The sequence below is a fragment of the Coregonus clupeaformis genome, chromosome 1, assembly GCF_020615455.1.
Source record: "Coregonus clupeaformis isolate EN_2021a chromosome 1, ASM2061545v1, whole genome shotgun sequence".
Taxonomy (NCBI): Eukaryota; Metazoa; Chordata; class Actinopteri; order Salmoniformes; family Salmonidae; genus Coregonus; species Coregonus clupeaformis.
In genome coordinates, this window is record NC_059192.1 from 59,874,863 (window position 1) to 59,894,745 (window position 19,883).

Sequence of the window (19,883 nt, forward strand, 5' to 3'; positions counted from 1 at the left end):
CGGTGTGCAGTGTGATGGCGATTGCATCGTCTGTGGACCTATTGGGGTGGTAAGCAAATTGAAGTGGGTCTAGGGTGACAGGTAAGGTGGAGGTGATATGATCCTTGACTAGTCTCTCAAAGCACTTCATGATTTAAACAAGAGAGAGTGTAATCACCATGCCTCAGTGTGGAGAGGTGAGATTAAAGGACTGGGATTAAATGTATTGCTTCAGATTGTTGTCGCTCTGCAGAACAATATGAGAAACTCCACTAATCACACTGATTCACTAATTACCTCATAGTAACCAGGGTTCATTTGTATGGCAGACAAAACATATATTAGACAATTGGCAAGTTATTAGACCTGGCCTGGAATACAGTCAAAAATGCACTGAGGAAAACCTGCACAGTAAAATGACCCTTTGATTCAACCCTTAGAGAAACCTTACCAAAATAGACGGTATTGAGTCACTTCATAATAGCAGGATTGTTAGGAATGTTTTCACCAAAACATTTCCAAATGCTCCTCTAACCAATTGAGACATGAAAATAGAGCCCTTTGACCATGCACACCAGTGGTGGGTTTGGTGTCGAAAAGAGGAAAAATATGCCGAAAAGAACCTAAAACCTACTGTAACAAATGGTGGTGGATCTTTGATGTTATGGGGCTATTTTGCTTCTAATGGTGCTGGATTCCTTGTTAAGGTCATGAAATATACCCAGTACCAGGACATTTAAGCCAAAAACCTGGTTGCCTCTACCAGGAGGCTGAAACTTGACCTCAAGTGGATCTTCCAGCAAGACAATAACCCCAAGCCCCCATCAAAATCCACAAAGTAATGATTAATTGACCACAAAATCAACATTTTGCAATGTCTCAGTCTCCGGAACCCCATTGAAAACCTGTGGTTTGAATTGAAGAGGGAAGTCCACAAGTGCAGACGAAGGATATCAAGGATCTGAAAGATTATTTATGGAGGAATGGTGTAAGATCCCTCCAAATGTCTTCTCCAATCTCATAAAACATTTGAGAAAAAGGCTCAGTGGCGTTATCCTCGCAAGGTGAGGTATTGAAAGGAATTAGAGGTGCCAATAATGTTGACCCCTATCTTTTTTAGATATTTTTCTATTACTTGTTAAACAAAAGCTCTTAATTTTTCTCTCAATTGAATTAGTATTAAAGCATATAATTTTCCCATTATTTTGAGCATACAATATACACTGCGTGTACATTAGGTAGACCTTCCTAATGTTGAGTTGCACCCCCTTTCGCCCTCAGAACAGCCTCAATTCGTCTGGGCATGGACTCAAAAAGGTGTCGAAAGTATTCCACAGGGATGCTGGCTGGACCATGTTGACTCCAATACTTCCCACAGTTGTGTCAAGTTGGCTCTATGTCCTTTGGGTGGTGGACCATTCTTGATGCACATGGGAAAATGTTGAGTGTGAAAAACCCAGTGCCTGGCACCTACTACCATACACTGTTCGAACACTTACATATTTTGTCTTGCCCATTCACCCTCTGAATGACACACATACACAATCCATATCTCACTCAGTGTAGCTCAGTATTTGTATTATTTATTTTATACTGTCTTTTTTGCTCATCTTTATCAAGGGTGCCAATCATTTGGACCTGACTGTATATGTACAATAATCCTGTCCAATTAGCGTTCTTCTCCTGGCATGTACTTTATCTAAAAACAAACTTATGGTACAGTGCACAAATTACACTGGAGTAGATTCATTACTGAATTACATTTGTAATGTGTTTTATTAGGGGTTCAAAGCAAAGCTGTGAAACCTATTGTTATTCTATGTTTTTTTCTTGACATGGTCAAATAACTCAAGCATAGATTGGTAACTACTTTCTAATTTGGCACACAGAAACTAGAGGCCATGAGTAATTTGGTTAAATAAAATGGCACCGATTGGCCTATAGGTGGCGTTGTTATATGCAGTCTCACTTAAACCCTCATATCTGTCACCCCGTTTGACCTACAGACTTGAAACGTTGAAAGTAGGTGTCTTTCCTCATGCTGAACAAATTTACATCAAGGACCCATAAATTCCATCAGGATAGATTTTCCTCCATCATGTTGAAAGCATCCCTGTGGAACGCTTTCAACAGCTTTTAGAGTCCCGACGAATTTAGGCTGTTCTGAGGGCAAATTGGGGTGCAACTCAATATTAGGAAGGAGTTCCTAATGTTTTGTACACTCAGTGTATTTGAGTTTTAACTTCTAAAGTTTGGAATTTCAACTTTGAAATCTCAGACTTGATTTGTCCTAGTGAAAAATAGATCAACCCCTACAAAACATGTCCATTAATTGTAATCCATATAATAATTCACATTTCATCTTACTGCAGGATTATTTTCCTGCTATAGCAAACTGGCTCAAATTAAGATCCTACATCTGTAAATCCAAATAACACCAAATTTGGTATGTAGGCCCAAGGTACATCTCTTAACTTAGTTTGAGAAAAGCTAAGGGATTTGACTTGTCCATTTAAATCCTTTGTAAATCCAACAATGGCCTATCAACATGAGGCTTTTGGGGGTCATCAAAGACGTTACCATGATGAACCATGTTAAGTTTAGCATTGATATCTTTAAAAAATCAGGAAAATATTAACAATTAACTTAAATTTTTACAATATAACGCTTAAAATAATCAAACAAAGTCTTCTTCTCAAGGAAGAAATGTCAGATTCACTCCGAATGTGGTATTTGCACTCATCACAATAGTCCCTATAGAGTTTGAGGAAATAATGTTGATGCACACAAAGATGGCCACACTATACCAGTAGATGCATATTAGCACATACGCTAATATGCACACAAAAAGCTAAGCAATTAGTCAAAGGATGGCTGAGTTATTGAAAAATCATAAATCAAATGTTACGTGTCCATTTAAACCAGTGGTCACCTCACCAACCTTTTCTGAGTCAAGATCACTTTCTGAGTCAAAATGCAAGCAGATATCTATCGCTCAGATTTTTTTATTATGTGACTTAAAAAACGTAAGCCAATGCAACATTAACCAATTAAAAACAGTTCTGTAGCAATGAGGTTTATTCAGTAGGCTACAGGCCCAATACATTATCACTGCATATTGGCTATGCTTCATTTGCCCTGCCAAAGTTGTTCTTCTCAGACCATTTTGAAATTATATATATTTTTTAATGTAGGTATATGATCACTCAGGTAATAGATCATTTGTTGTATTACTTGTGAGGCACAGCTGAGTGAGCATAATCATTAGAATTTTTTTCTGGACTGATGGCCTGCATCTGATGGTCAGTCTGAGGGGAGGTAGTAGCGGTGAGGCTGCCTCACACCCGACTCACCGTCCCTCAGTCTACCAGCTGATGGCGAAACTCAAGTCGCACTGCGTTATTTCTGCCTCATGCACCAATTCATGTTGTTACTCCTATGACCAGAGAAAGTGAAATATTCCTTGATATTAAAAAAGACACAAGCTGCTAATAATAACAACGCAAGCTTATCAAAACACTTTGCTATAGTCATTTGTTGCAAATGCAGTAGGGACAACACACATTTTTTGGCTTATGAAAGTGTTAAACAAAGTGTTGACAGTGCTGAATAACAATTCCAGGCTTTATCGTTGGGTTTTTCACAGAAATGTTTGGTGATCGACTAGGTTGGTGACCACTGATTTAAACCAATGTAAATCCAATCCACAGTTGCCTATCAACTTGAAACGTGTCATCGCTATCATGGATGTCCCTAACATGAACCTCACTGAATTTAGTACTGTGAAAAAACAGGGAAACTATTAACTCATTCTTTGCATATATAACGCTAATGCACAAAATCATCTTCTCCTCAAGTGCAGTCGCAAAAACCATCAAGCGCTATGATGAAACTGGCTCTCATGAGGACCGCCACAGGAATGGAAGACCCAGAGTTACCTCTGCTGCAGAGTATAAGTTCATTAGAGTTACCAGCCTCAGAAATTGCAGCCCAAATAAATGCTTCACAGAGTTCAAGTAACAGACACATCTCAACATCAACTGTTCAGAGGAGACTTTGTGAATCAGGCCTTCATGGTTGAATTGCTGCAAAGAAACCACTACTAAAGGACACCAATACTAGAGACTTGCTTGGGCCAAGAAACACGAGCAATGGAAATTAGACCGGAGGAAATTTGTCCTTTGGTCTGGAGACCAAATTTGAGGTTTTTGGTTCCAACTGCTGTGTCTTTGTGAGACAGTGTGGGTGAACGGATGATCTCCGCATGTGTATTTCCCACCGTAAAGCATGGAGAAGGAGGTGTTATGGTGTGGGGGTGCTTTGCTGGTGACACTGGCTGTGATTTATTTAGAATTCAAGGCACACTTAACCAGCATGGCTACCACAGCATTCTGCAGCGATATGCCATCCCATCTGGTTTGGGCTTAGTGGGACTATCATTTGTTTTTCAACAGGACAATGACCCAACTCACCTCTAGGCTGTGTAAGGGATATTTTACCAAGAAGGAGAGTGATCGGAGTGCTGCATCAGATGACCTGGCCTCCACAATCCCCCGACCTTAACCAAATTGAGATGGTTTGGGATGAGTTGGACTGCAGAGTGAAGGAAAAGCAGCCAACAAGTGCTCAGCATATGTGGGAACTCCTTCAATACTGTTGGAAAAGCATTCTAGGTGAAGCTGGTTGAGAGAATGTCAAGAGTGTGCAAAGCTGTCATCAAAGCAAAGGGTGGCTATTTGAAGAATCTCAAATATAAAATATAGTTTGATTTGTTTAACACTTTTTTGGTTACTACATAATTCCCTGTGTGTTATTTCATAGTTTTGATGTCTTCACTATTATTCTACAATGTAGAAAATAGTAAAAATAAAGGAAAACCCTTGAATGAGTAGGTGTTCTAAAACGTTTGACCGGTAGTGTATGTCCTTAGAAGCTGTGTGAATATAAAGTTACTGCAACCTGGCTGCACCAGACTAGTTGGTGGAAGTATAATGACATTGGCACCAGTGGCACCATAGGATACTAGAGCAATAACTATTGATCAAGTGGACTTTGTCTCATGCAGATGAATGTTAGATTTAAGTTATGCAGACAAACAATGTGAAACATTGTGAAAATAACACTGAAAATATTAACATAAACCATTAGTCGAATTGACCCCAGAATTGGTATATAAACTCAATAATTAAGTAATTTCTTTAACGATGACTAAACTTCACTTGCGTCATTCTTGTAGTATTGAGAGATAAACATGGTAATGCTTTCACTGATTGCACATAAAGGAAGATAGTTCCTACATGATAGAGTGCTTGCTTTGTTATCCAACTGATAGTATGTCCTTTCTGTCATCCTTTTCATTGCTGCTCGCAGCTATATTCTATTCTTATTTTCCTATTATAAGACATCAACATTTGGCACTTAACACCTCTGCATTGTTTTGTTCATTAGTTCCTTTCCAATAAGTTAGAGAATTTGAAAAGATACGTAGGCACAACTTCAAGTGCTAAGGCGATATTTGACTGTGGTTGAATCCCAATTATCTACTATTCTAGATAGTTACCCTGAATATAAAACATTTGAATACCTGAATTAACACATTACAAATGCTTACAAGAAGCAACACTGAAGGGAACTGGTAGTAGGAATCCAGTGTACTGTGTATGCTTGAAATATTTTTTTTGGGACAAATGAATCATTCTGGTCGCATAGGGCGTCCTCCAACAGCACATGACTACTTATCCCCCATGTGACCCATATCCTTTGTTCCCCTCAACAGGACATTCCAGGACTTGTCCAAACAGATGGACCTAGCCTACGGAACAGTGAGAGACTCAGCCGTGTACGAGTACTTCAGAGCCAAAGGCACCAACGCTCTGGAGCAGGACAGCACCTTCGCTGAGCTCTGGAGAACCATCAACAAGAACAACGGCCATGAACACTCAGTCTCCAGCCCCTCTGAAGGCATCCACAAGGTGAGCTCAGGGACAGCCAGGTCTAAACTAATTGATTTCAGAAAACTGTAGCCACTTAGGAAAGTGTTTCCAGATGAGTGAGAATGAATGGGGATGTTTAATTCTGAATCAATACAGCTATACAACATAAAGTATTTTTCAGGACACACACAAAAACAGAACTACGCTGGGCATACTATGAAGTCCGTAGAGAGACAATTACTTGGCTCTACTCAGAAGGAGGTGTAGGAGTAATTGGAATTGTTAATCTATTATTGAATAATGCAGCTTTTTTAGTTTTTCCTGATTACAAGTTAATGGTTACGCTGAAGTGAATATCTCACATCCTAAGACACACACACACACACACACACACACACACACACACAGAGCAGCCTGAGAAATGTTCCAGTAATTAAACAAATTAGTTATAATAGAGTCTAGTCACACACACCCGTCATTGACCCTCAGGAATATTTGAACCGCTAATTGCAATTAGTTCAGGCAATCTCTGTAGTGTTCTGCAGATACTTGGTGTAATGGTAAATTTTTTGTACTTAAAATGAAAGCATATTGGATGAACAACAATGTTAGTTACAGTGCCTTCAGAAAGTGTTCATCCACCTTTACTTATTCCACATTTTGTTGTGTTACAGCCTGAATTCAAAATGTATTAAATTGATTTTTTTCTAAGCCATCTACACAAAATACCCCATAATTAAAAAGTTAAAACATGTTTTTAGATTTTTTTGCAAATGTATTGAAAATGAAATAGAGAAATATCTAATTTACATAAGTATTCAGACCCCTGAGTCAATACATGTTAGAATCACCTTTAGCAGCAATTACAGCTGTGAGTCTTTCTGGGTAAGTCTCTAAGAGCTTTGCACACCTGGATTGTACAATATTTGTGCATTTTTCATTTTTAAATTCTTCAAGCTCTGTCAAGTTGGTTGTTGATCATTGCTAGACAGCCATTTTCAAGTCTTGCCATAGATTTTCAAGCCGATTTAAGTCAAAACTGTAACTAGGGCAATCAGGCACATTAAATGGCATCTTGGTAAGCAACTCCAATGTATATTTGGCCTTGTGTTTAAGGTTATTGTAATGCTGAAAGGTGAATTTGTCTCTCAGTGTCTGTTGGAAAGCAGATTGAACCAGGTTTTCCTCTAGGATTTTGTCTGTGCTTAGCTCTATTCCGTTTCTTTTTATCCTAAAAAACTCCCTAGTCCTTGTCGATGACAAGCATACATATAACATGATGCAGCAAACACCATGCTTGAAAATATGAAGTGGAACTCAGTCATGTGTTAGATTTTCCCCAAACATAATGCTTTGTATTCAGGACAAAAGTTAATTTCTTTGCCATATTTTTTGCAGTTTTACTTTAGTGCCTTATTGCGAACAAGATGCATGTCTTGGAATATTTTTATTCTGTACAGGCTACCTTATTTTCACTCTGTCATTTAGGTTAGTATTGTGGAGTAACTACAATGTTGTTGATCCATCCTCAGTTTTCTCCTATCACAGCCATTAAACTCTGTAACAGTTTTAACATCACTATTGGCCTCATAGTGAAATCCCTGAGCGGTTTCCTTCTTCTCCGGCAACTGAATGAGGAATGACGCCTGTATCTTTGTAGTGACTGGGTGTATTGAAACACCATCCAAAGTGTAATTAATAACTTCACCATGCTCAAAGGGATATTCAATCTCTGCTTTTTTTTAAAAAATGTACCCATCAAAATAACAGAAGGTAGAACAAAATAAATAAGAAGAACACGAAAAAGTAAGTAAGCATACTATATACAGGGTCAGTCAGTTCCAGTACCATATTTACAATGTGCAGGGTTACTGGAGTGATAGAGGTAGATATGTGACCCAAGCCCTGCTCAGATAATCCCTACCATTGTGTCGCTGAGTTGTCATAGTGCTGCTGCAAATGTACATTGTCCCAGGGGTGTTGGCGGTCATAAAGTAAATAACCTAATTTATGTCCCTCTAGCTCCCCTAAATGCCTCCTACAGCTATTGTCAGCAGTAATCATGAGCCTATGAACCTGAGTTATACTGTTAGAACTGAGGGGGTTTGCCCTTGTAGGAATCCCACTGTGCACAGTTCACTCTGTACTATCAGCTCAAACATAAATATCACTGTCATGTCTACCTCTGATAAGCCTCCCAGTAAAGCATTAAAAACAATCAAGAATCCTAGAAAAGTGCTAAAAATATCCCACATTAACATATCTAGCCTACTAAACAAGGTTCATGAAATCAATAACTTGCTACTAACAGATAACATTAATATACTGGCTATCTTTGAAACTCACTTAGATAATACACAACATGGCCAGAAGTACATGGACACCCATTAAAATTAATGGATTCTGGTATTTCAGCCACACCCGTTGCTGACAGGTGTATAAAATCGAGCGCACAGCCATGCAATCTCCATAGACAAACATTGGCAGTAGCATGGCCTGTACTGAAGAGCTTAGTGACTTTCAACGTGGCACCGGCATAGGATGCCACCTTTCCAACAAGTCAGTTCGTCAAATTTCTGCACTGCTAGAGCTGCCCCGGTCAACTGTAAGTGCTGTTAATGTGAAGTGTCAAGTTTGGTGGAGGAGGAATAATGGTCTAGGGCTGTTTTTCGTGGTTCGGGCTAGGCCCCTTATTTCCATTGATGGGAAATCATAACGCTACAGCATACAATGACATTCTAGATGAACTTTGTGGCAACAGTTTGGCCCTGTGCACAAAGCAAGGTCCATACAGGAATGGTTTGTCGTGATCGGTGTGGAAGAACTTGACTGGCCTGCACAGAGCTTAACCCCATCGAACACCTTTGGTTGAATTGGAACGCTGACTGCGAGCCAGGCCTAATCGCCCAACATCAGTGCCCGGCCTCACTAATGCTCTTGTGGCTGAATGGAAGCAAGTTCCTGCAACAATGTTCCAACATCTAGTGGAAAGCCTTCCCAGAAGGGGGGACGAACTCCATATTAATGCCCATGATTTTGGAATGAGATGTTCGACAAGCAGGTGTCCATATACTTTTGGCCATCTAGTGTACCTTTAATGATACAGTGGTAGCAATACATGGTTACAACAGCTATAGAAAAGACCGAAATGCCAATGGGGGTGGTGTTGCGGTTTATATTCAGAGTCATATTCCTGTAAAGCTTAGAGAGGAACTCATGTCAAATGCTGTTGAAGTAACATGCTACAGGTTCACCTGCCTCACCTGAAGCCTATTATTTACTCCTGAGTGGCGCAGTGGTCTAAGGCACTGCATCGCAGTGCTAACTGTGCCACTAGATCCTGGTTCGAATCCAGGCTCTGTCGCAGCCGGCCGCGACCGGGAGACTCATGGGTGGTGCACAATTGGTCCAGGGTAGGGGAGGGAATGGCCGGCAGGGATGTAGCTCAGTTGATAGAGCATGGCGTTTGCAACGCCAGGGTTGTGGGTTCGATTCCCACGGGGGGCCAGTATAAAAAAAAATATGTATTCACTAACTGTAAGTCGCTCTGGATAAGAGCGTCTGCTAAATGACGAAAATGTAATTGTGGGAAGTTACTATAGACCACTGAGTGCTAACAGTCAGTATCTGGATAATGTGTGAAATGCTTGATAATGTATTTGATATCAACAGAGAGGTATATTTTCTGGGTGATATAAATATTGACTGGCTTTCATCATGCTGCCCACTCAAGATGAAACTTCAAACTGTAACCAGTGCATGCAACCTGGTTCAGTCAACCTACCAGGGTATTTACAAACAGCACAGGAATGAAATCATCCACATCTATTGATCACATCTTTACTAATGCTGCAGAAATCTGCTCTAAAGCAGTATCTAGGAAAACCAAAGTTCCAAAGGCTGGGCCTGATATATACATTTACATAATATAGTGTATAAGAGGTCATACAAGAGGTTTTGCAGTGATTCCTATGTTGAATATGTAAAGAATACTTGCTGGTGTGTAATGAGGAAAAAACAGACACTGCACTTGACGCATTTATGAAATTGCTCATTCCAGTTACTAATAAGCATGCACCCACTAAGAAAATGACTGTAAGAACAGTTGAATCCCCGTGGATTGATGAGGAATTGAAAATTGTATGCTTGAGAGGGATGAGGCAAAAGGAATGGCAAATAAGTCTGGCTACACAGCCGATTGGCAAATGCACTGTAAATTGAGATATCATGTGACTAAACTGGATAAAAAGAAGAAGAAACTGTACTATGTAACAAAGATAAATGACATGAAGAATGATAGTATGACATTTTGGCCAAAAAGGTGAACTCGGCTCCATCATTTATTGAATCAGATGGCTCATTGATCACAAAACCCACTGATATTGCCAACTACTTTAATTAGTTTTTCATTGGCTAGATTAGCAAATTTAGGCATGACATGCCAACAACAAATTCTGAACCTACATATTCATACATAACTGACCAAAAATTTGAAAGGCAAGCATTGTAAATTTGAATTCCGTAAAGTGAGTGTGGAAGAGGTGAATTTTTGTTGTTGTCTGTCAACAATGACAAGCCACCTGGGTTTGACAACTTGGATGGGAAATTACTGAGGAGGATAGCGGACTATATTGCCACTCCTATTTGCCATCTCTTCAATCTAAGCCTACAGGAAAGTGTGTGCCTTCAGGCCTTGAGGTAAGCAAAAGTCATTCCGCTACCCAAGAATAGCAAAGCACCCTTTACTGGCTCAAACAGCCAACCAATCGGCCTGTTACCAACCCTTTGTAAACTTTAGGAAAAAATTGTTATTGACCAGATACAATGTTATTTCACAGTAAATACAGTGGGGAAAAAAGTATTTAGTCAGCCACCAATTGTGCAAGTTCTCCCACTTAAAAAGATGAGAGAGGCCTGTAATTTTCATCATAGGTACACGTCAACTATGACAGACAAATTGAGAAAGAAAATTCCAGAAAATCACATTGTAGGATTTTTTATGAATTTATTTGCAAATTATGGTGGAAAATAAGTATTTGGTCACCTACAAACAAGCAAGATTTCTGGCTCTCACAGACCTGTAACTTCTTCTTTAAGAGGTGCCTCTGTCCTCCACTCGTTACCTGTATTAATGGCACCTGTTTGAACTTGTTATCAGTATAAAAGACACCTGTCCACAACCTCAAACAGTCACACTCCAAACTCCACTATGGCCAAGACCAAAGAGCTGTCAAAGGACACCAGAAACAAAATTGTAGACCTGCACCAGGCTGGGAAGACTGAATCTGCAATAGGTAAGCAGCTTGGTTTGAAGAAATCAACTGTGGGAGCAATTATTAGGAAATGGAAGACATACAAGACCACTGATAATCTCCCTCGATCTGGGGCTCCACGCAAGATCTCACCCCGTGGGGTCAAAATGATCACAAGAACGGTGAGCAAAAATCCCAGAACCACACAGGGGGACCTAGCGAATGACCTGCAGAGAGCTGGGACCAAAGTAACAAAGCCTACCATCAGTAACACACTACGCCGCCAGGGACTCAAATCCTGCAGTGCAAGACGTGTCCCCCTGCTTAAGCCAGTACATATCCAGGCCCGTCTGAAGTTTGCTAGAGTGCATTTGGATGATCCAGAAGAGGATTGGGAGAATGTCATATGGTCAGATGAAACCAAAATAGAACTTTTTGGTAAAAACTCAACTCGTCATGTTTGGAGGACAAATAATGCTGAGTTGCATCCAAAAAACACCATACCTACTGTGAAGCATGGGGGTGGAAACATCATGCTTTGGGGCTGTTTTTCTGCAAAGGGCCCAGGACGACTGATCCGTGTAAAGGAAAGAATGAATGGGGCCATGTATCGTGAGATTTTGAGTGAAAACCTCCTTCCATCAGCAAGGGCATTGCAGATGAAACGTGGCTGGGTCTTTCAGCATGACAATGATCCCAAACACACCGCCCGGGCAACGAAGGAGTGACTTCGTAAGAAGCATTTCAAGGTCCTGGAGTGGCCTAGCCAGTCTCCAGATCTCAACCCCATAGAAACTCTTTGGAGGGAGTTGAAAGTCCGTGTTGCCCAGCGACAGCCCCAAAACATCACTGATCTAGAAGAGATCTGCATGGAGGAATGGGCCAAAATACCAGCAACAGTGTGTGAAAACCTTGTGAAGACTTACAAAAAACGTTTGACCTGTGTCATTGCCAACAAAGGGTATATAACAAAGTATTGAGAAACTTTTGTTATTGACCAAATACTTATTTGCCACCATAATTTGCAAATACATTCATTAAAAATCCTACAATGTGATTTTCTGGAGAAAAAAAATCTCATTTTGTCTGTCATAGTTTACGTGTACCTATGATGAAAATTACAGGCCTCTCTCATCTTTTTAAGTGGGAGAACTTGCACAATTTGTGGCTGACTAAATACTTTTTTTCCCCACTGTAAATTAACAACAGACTTTCAGCACGGTTATAGGGAAGGACATTCAACTGTATGGCACTTACACAAATGAAAGATTGGCTGAGAGAAATTGATAATAAGAAGATTTTGGGACTTCAGTGCAGCTTTGATCATAATCTGCTGCTGTAAAAACGTATGTTATGACTTTACATCCCCTGCTATATTGTGGATCGAGAGTTACCTGCCTACCAGAACACAGAGGGTGTTCATTAATGGAAGCCTCTCCAACATAATCCAGGTAGAGTCAGGCATTCCCCAGGGCAGCTGTCTAGGCCCCTTACTTTTTTCAATCTTTACTAATGACCTGCCACTGGTACTGAGTAAAGCCTGTGTGTCTATGTATGCTGATGACTCAACACTATACAGGTCAGCTACCACAGCAAGTGAAATCACTGCAACACTTAACAAAGAGCTGCAGTCAGCTTCAGAATGGGTGGCAATAAATAAGTTAGTTCTAAATATTACAAAAACTAAAAGCATTGTATTTGGGACAAATCATTCACTAAGATGCTGCTCTGCTTTCTTGACATTGCTATCAACAAAACAAGTACTACAGGCCCTAGCTTTGTCACACCTGGACTACTGTCCAGTCGTGTGGTCAGGTGCCACAAAGAGGGACTTAGGAAAATTACAATTGGCTCAGAACAGGGTAGCACGGCTGGCCCTTAAATGTACACAGAGAGTTAACATTAATAATAAGCATGTTAATCTCTCCAGGCTCAAAGTAGAGGAGAGATTGACTACATCACTGCCTGTCTTTGTGAGAGGTGTTGACATGTTGAAATCACTGAGCTGTCTTTTTAAGTGACTAGCGCACATCTCAGACACCATACATACCCCACTTGACATGCCACCAGAGGTCTCTTCACAGCCCCACAAATAAAATTCAACAGTCAACTCAGATAGTCAGTTTAGCCATTTTGTTAGCTATTTAGTTAGCTATTTAGCAGTCTTGGGGATAGAAGCTGTTCAGGAGCCTGTTGGTGTCAGACTTGATGCTCCGGTACTGCTTGCCATGCGGAAGCAGAGAGAACAGTCTATGGCTTGGATAGCTGGGCCTTCCTTTCACACTGGTTGATATCGAGGTCCTGGATGGCAGGGAGCTCGGCCCCAGTGATGTACTGGGCTGTCCACCCCTCCCCCTAGATAGCACCATGCCATCGAGGGTGGTGCTATTTCCATACTACGCAGTGATGCAACCAGTCAAGATGCTCTCAATGGTAAAGCTGTAGAACCTGAGGATTTTAGGGCCCATTCCATACCTTTTCAACCTCCTGAGGGGGAAAAGATGCTGTCGCACCTTCTTCAGGACTGTGCGTGTGTGTGGACCATTTTAAGTCTTTAGTGATTTGGACACCAAGGAACTTGAAGCTCTTGAGCTGCTCCACTGCCAGCCCCATCGATATGGATGATAATTGTATGTGTGGGGTACAGAGATTAAGTAGTCATGCAAAAATCATGTTAAAGACTATTATTGAATACAGAGTGCAACTTATTGTGACTTGTTAAGTACATTATTATGCTTGGACTTATTTAGGCTTGCCATAACAAATGGGTTGAATACTTATTGACTCAAAACATTTCAGCTTTTAATTTTTAATAATTTGTAAACATTTCTAAAAACGTAATTCCACTTTGACATTATGGGGTATTGTGTGATGGCCAGTGACACAAAATCTCAATTTAATCAATTTTAAATTCAGGCTGTAACACAACAAAATGTGGAAAAAGTAAAGGGGTGTGAATATTTTCAGAAGGTACTGTATACATTCACAAATGGTAGCTCTTGTGTTGACAAGAGGAGAGTAATTCAACCAAAAGTTTCAGAGTGATTTGAACTGAGATAATGTTCAGTGTGAATGGTAATTAAGAAGATTCACTGTAGTACACAGGCACACTCACACACAGTGGTACACAGACACAGTAGCCTGAGCTTTTTTCCAGTTATTAAACCAGATACTTGTGAGGTAAATTGCTTAGTGATTTTGTGCTTAAAATAAAAAAATGTTGGGTGAACAGTAATGTTATACATAAAAAAAAGAGTAAAGTCATTAAACCAAAAGCATCATAGTGATTTGAACTGAGGAATACATACTTTCTTATGAAGTTTAGTATGGGAGTTTTTGATCAAGACCTTGTGCAGTTCAACAATTATGTGTACAGACAGGCTGTGAAGGGTTTTATTTGTGAAATAATGACATTACCTTGGAATACCTGGGACTCTTCGGAAAGTGCCAGGATAAACAGATAAATAAATTCACTCAGAAAGGATTTTAGAGGTTCTGCTGCCGTTTGCTAGTCTGAATAAACTTCATGGTCAAGCGATCTGGCCAGACTACCGCTTTATACCTTGACAACACAGATGTGCCATGTTCACAACTACTGAAAACAACCTAGTTCATATTAGCTAACGCCACAGTGAAAAGCAATGACTGATTATGACTGAGTGTCATGAACTTGAAAATACACTGTGGTTAAGTTTGTGATTAAGGCTGGTGATCATTGGACGCATGTGTGTTTGTCTATTTTGCCTATTCGTTCCACTATCCCCTTAATGTAAACCCTTTGTATATTCTCCCCCAGGCGAAGAGAGAGTCTTTTGCCTTCCTGTGGGATATGGCTGTGGTGGAGTATGCTGCTCTGACAGATGATGACTGCACCCTGATGGTGACAGGCAACAGTATGAGCAGTAAGGGCTACAGCCTGGCCCTGCAGCACGGCAGCCCCTACAGAGACCTCTTCTCCCAGAAGTGAGTGCCCCCTTCCAGCCAACCCACCCCAACGGCCAACTACAGTATTTATGTTTCTGTACTGTAGATGTGTGGTTCCACGAATAGTGCCTTTTTCCTTGTGACATTGTGTGTAATTTTCGATAAAACAAAATGTTCCAATAGTGTGTTTTTGTAACTTTGTGGATTTAACATTTAAATAGCTATTCCTTTAGCAATACTATGCCACCTTTTTTATACGTGAGGTGAGGTCATTGGCACTGGAGGTCTTCACGGATCCACCTGTGGCCGATTACCCGAGACCCGATCCGTAATTCTAAATAATGTCACGGGTCTGGGTCGGATCTGATCTGATTGTCACGGGTATGTGTAATTTTAACTGACTTGTCCGGAAGGGCCTGTACAGATCCGAACATGACTGCTGCAGTAGAGAGAGACATTTTATAATTTATGCTGCTGCTTTTCACAAGAGTGGAGCCTGTAGCTTGTTGTTGTTGTTGGCAGCCAATCATAAGTCATCAAAGTGGCAATAGGCTACAGTCATAGAGCCTCTGTGTGTGGAAAAAGTTAGGATATATCTAATCAATGGAAGTGACGGAATGTAAAAGATAAATCAGAAGGATAGGCTACAACGATCAAGAGTCAACAGGTAGGCTGCTACTTGATATTCTGAATGGAGTTATTTGTAACTGTAGGATGAGAAAGCACATGCACTCCAGCCTCAATTAGCCTAGTTAGCTAACGTTAGCTAGCTTAACTTGCTTCTCCCGGTTTGATGCAGTCTAGACAGCTCCTACGTGATCATATATGATGACAAATAACTTAGCTATGGCAGCTATTAGTCTATTATAACGCGAGTCGGCTTGGTTGGTTGCGTCTCTCGTCTCTCCCTCCCCGTGTCACACGCTCATAGTACGGCCCCTTCCCTACCTGCTAGAGCAGCACCTCCCTCTCCCTCCTCTCACGCTGTATCAGCTCCAGTTATCACGTTTCAGGAGAAGACCCAGATGCAGACAGTGATGAAGTAACAAAAGTTTATTACAAAAACAGGGGGCAGGCAAACGACAGGTCAAGGGCAGGCAGAGGTCAGTAATCCAGATCAGAGTCCAAAAGGTACAGAATGGCAGGCAGTCTCAGGGTCAGGGCAGGCAGAGGTCAATGATCCAGGGTGGTGTGACAAGGTCCAGAATGGCAGGTAGGCTCAGGGTCAGGGCAGGCAGAATGGTCAAAACCGGGAAAACTAGAAAACAGGAACTTGAGAAAGACAGGAGCAAGGGGAAAAACGCTGGTAGGCTTGACGAAAGAAAACAAACTGGCAACAGACAAACAGAAAACACAGGTATAAATACACTGGGGATAATGGGGAAGATGGGAAACACCTGGAGGGGGGTGGAGACAATCACAAAGACAGGTGAAACAGATCAGGGTGTGACACTGGTTAAGAAAGTAGCTTAAAAAAATCGGATCGGACCGGGTTTGGATCCAACCAGGTCTATACGAAACGGTTCTAGTTGTCCTTGGGTCCCTTCAGAGCCGGTCTTTATTTAAAAAAAAAATTATTTATGCATTTCTGGTCCAGGTGGGAAAGCCCCAAGTCCATTTCGGAATGGGTCCAACGTTTTTCACCTTTGAAGACCTCTACTTAGGACTAAGCTAAACATAACAGGTTCTTTGCATCAAGGAGTGGCGCATGGGAATCGGACATCAATATCAGGATGCAACCGTTTACGAGGCACAATTTTCTTTGGCCTACATCATTTCCATACATCTTCTTCAGCGCTGCACAACTGTACTACAAGACAGATTTCAATAGATAACAATATCAGTCTTCTCAAAAACAAATATCACTAGGTTTATACGTTTCATTCACAGACTCAAACAGACAATGATTATGTGTTGCAACAATCACGGAGGGTGTGCCCAGGGAGAAGGAGAGCAGGTCTAGGTGGAATATTGGCACCAATGCCTAAAAACACTACATTTACCTATTTCTCACAGTTACTTTGGTTAAAAAAACACCATCACCGCTCCCATCCTCCCAAGTCATGCCGACCAGCACATAGTAAGGGTATCCCCTGAATGACACAAACAGGAAGGCCTTTATACCCTTAATTAACAATCACATACATCTGGCACAGGCAGACCAACAAGTGTGCTTTCAAAATAGGTTAATGGTTCTACATTTCATTCAAATAAAGTCTGCAGTTCCGAAGGTAACCGCCCGTTCCGTCCCTATCCCACCCCTGGCCCACCCCCCTGGAAGCTTCTTCCCCAGAGCAAAAAATATGTACATATGCTTCTTTACCTCTACTTTATGCCAGGGCCGGATAACCGAACAGGCACGCAGGGAACCCATTACTGGAACCATGTTGTCCAAAAAGTTATACTTTTGAATCATCTGTCCATAGAACGTTCTTCCAAGAGTCTTGATGATCATCCAGGTGCTTTTTGGCAAACTTTAGTCAACTTTTTGGACGAGATGGGTCCCATTATGCCTGGCGAAAACCAAACATTGCATTCCACAGTAAAAACATCATACCAAAGGTCAAGCATGGTGGTGGTGGTGTGATGGTTTGGGGATGCTTTGCTGCCTCAGGACCTGGACGACTTGCCTTAATAGAAGGAATTATGAATTCTGCTCTGTATCAGAGAATTCTACAGGAGAATGTCAGACCATCCGTCTTTGAGCTGAAGCTGAAGTGCAGCTGGGTCATGCAGCAAGACAATGATCCAAAACACACAATCAAGTCTACATGAAAATTGCTAAAAAGCAACAAATTTGAAGTTTTGGAATGGCCTAGTCAAAGTCCAGACCTAATCCCAATTGAGATGTTGTGGCAGGACTTCAAACGAGCAGTTCTTGCTTGAAAACCACACGTCACTGAGTTAAAGCAGTTCTGCATGGAAGAGTGGGCCAAAATTCCTCCACAGCGATGTGAGAGACTGATCAACAACTACAGGAAGTATTTGGTTGGAATCATTGCAGCTAAAGGTGGCACATCCAGTTATTGAGTGTAAGGGGGCAATTACTTTTTCACACAGGGGAATTGGGTGTTGCATAACTTTGTTTATTAAATAAATATGTAATTGTTGTGTTATTTGTCCACTTATGTTCCCTTTATCTAATATTAGGTTTTGGATGAAGATCTGATAACATTAAGTATCACAAATATGCAAAAGTAGAGAAAATTAGAAAGGGGGCAAATACTTTTTCATAGCACTGTACACCTTAGCCAAATACAATTACACTCAATTTTGCACAATTCCTGACAATTAATCCTAGTAGAAATTCCCTGTTTTATGTCAGTTAGGATCACCACTTTATTTTAAGAATGTGAAATGTCAGAATAATAGTAGAGAAAATGATGTATTTCAGCTTTTATTTATTTCATCACATTCCCAGTGGGTCAGAAGTTTACATACACTCAATTAGTATTTGGTAACATTGCCTTTAAATTGTTTAACTTGGGTCAAACGTTTCGGGTAGCCTTCCACAAGCTTCCCACAATAAGTTGGGTGAATTTCTGCCCATTCCTCTTGACAGAGCTGGTGTAACTGAGTCAGGTTTGTAGGCCTCCTTGCTCGCACACTCTTTTTCAGTTCTGCCCACACATTTTCTATATGACTGAGGACAGGGCTTTGTGATGGCCACTCCAATACCTTGACTTTGTTGTCCTTAAGCCATTTTGCCACAACTTTGGAAGTATGCTTGGGGTCATTGTTCATTTGGAAGACCCATTTGCGACCAAGCTTTAACTTTCTGACTGATGTCTTGAGATGTTGCTTCAATATATCCACATCATTTTCCTTCCTCATAATTCTATCTATTTTCTGAAGTGCACCAGTCCCTCCTGCAGCAAAGCACCTGGTTGGGATGGTGTTCTTCGGCTTGCAAGCGTTACCCCTTTTTCCTCCAAACATAACAATTGTCATTATGGCCAAACAGTTCTATTGTTGTTTCATCAGACCAGAGGACATTTCTCCAAAAAGTACGATCTTTGTCCCGATGTGCAGTTGAAAACCGTAGTCTGGCTTTTTTATGGCGGTTTTGGAGCAGTGGCTTCTTCCTTGCTGAGCGGCCTTTCAGGTTATATCGATATAGGACTCGTTTTACTGTGGATATAGATACTTTTGTACCTGTTTCCTCCAGCATCTTCACAAGGTCCTTTGCTGTTGTTCTGGGATCTATTTGCACTTTTCGCACCAAGTACGTTCATCTCTAGAAGACTGAGCGCGTCTCCTTCCTGAGCGGTATGACGGCTGCGTGGTCCCATGGTGTTTAAACTTGCGTACTATTGTTTGTACAGATGAACGTGGTACCTTCAGGCATTTGGAAATTGCTCCCAAGTATGAACCAGACTTGTGGAGGTCTACAATTGTTTTTCTGAGGTCTTGGCTGATTTCTTTTGATTTTCCTATGATGTCAAGCAAAGAGGCACTGAGTTTGAACGTAGGCCTTGAAATACATCCACAGGTACACCTCCAATTGACTCAAATGATGTCAATTAGCCTATCAGAAGCTTCTAAAGCCATGACATCATTTTCTGGAATTGTCCAAGCTGTTTAAAGGCACAGTTAACTTAGTGTATGTAAACGTCTGACCCACTGGAATTGTGATACAGTGAATTATAAGTGAAATAATCTGTCTGTAAACAATTGTTGTGTCACGCCCTGGCCTTGAGAGGCCGGTTGTCTTTAGTTGGTTTTGTCAGGGCGTGAGGATCTATGTTAGTATTTCTATGTTTAGGGTCTAGTTGTGTATTTCTAGGTTTGGCCG

General features: G+C 41.0%; 1 protein-coding gene across 2 annotated transcripts in view; it reads left to right on the forward strand.

Annotated features, from left to right (window-relative positions):
• The window catches only part of LOC121571305 (glutamate receptor ionotropic, delta-1-like), a 515,242-nt gene that overhangs the window by 489,285 nt on the left and 6,074 nt on the right, over window positions 1–19,883 (forward strand). For both annotated transcript variants that reach the window (XM_045222049.1, XM_041882706.2), the window contains exons 13-14: window positions 5,756–5,951; window positions 14,961–15,127. In XM_045222049.1, the coding sequence (XP_045077984.1) occupies window positions 5,756–5,951; window positions 14,961–15,127 (363 nt within the window). The remainder of the gene's footprint in view (window positions 1–5,755; window positions 5,952–14,960; window positions 15,128–19,883) is intronic.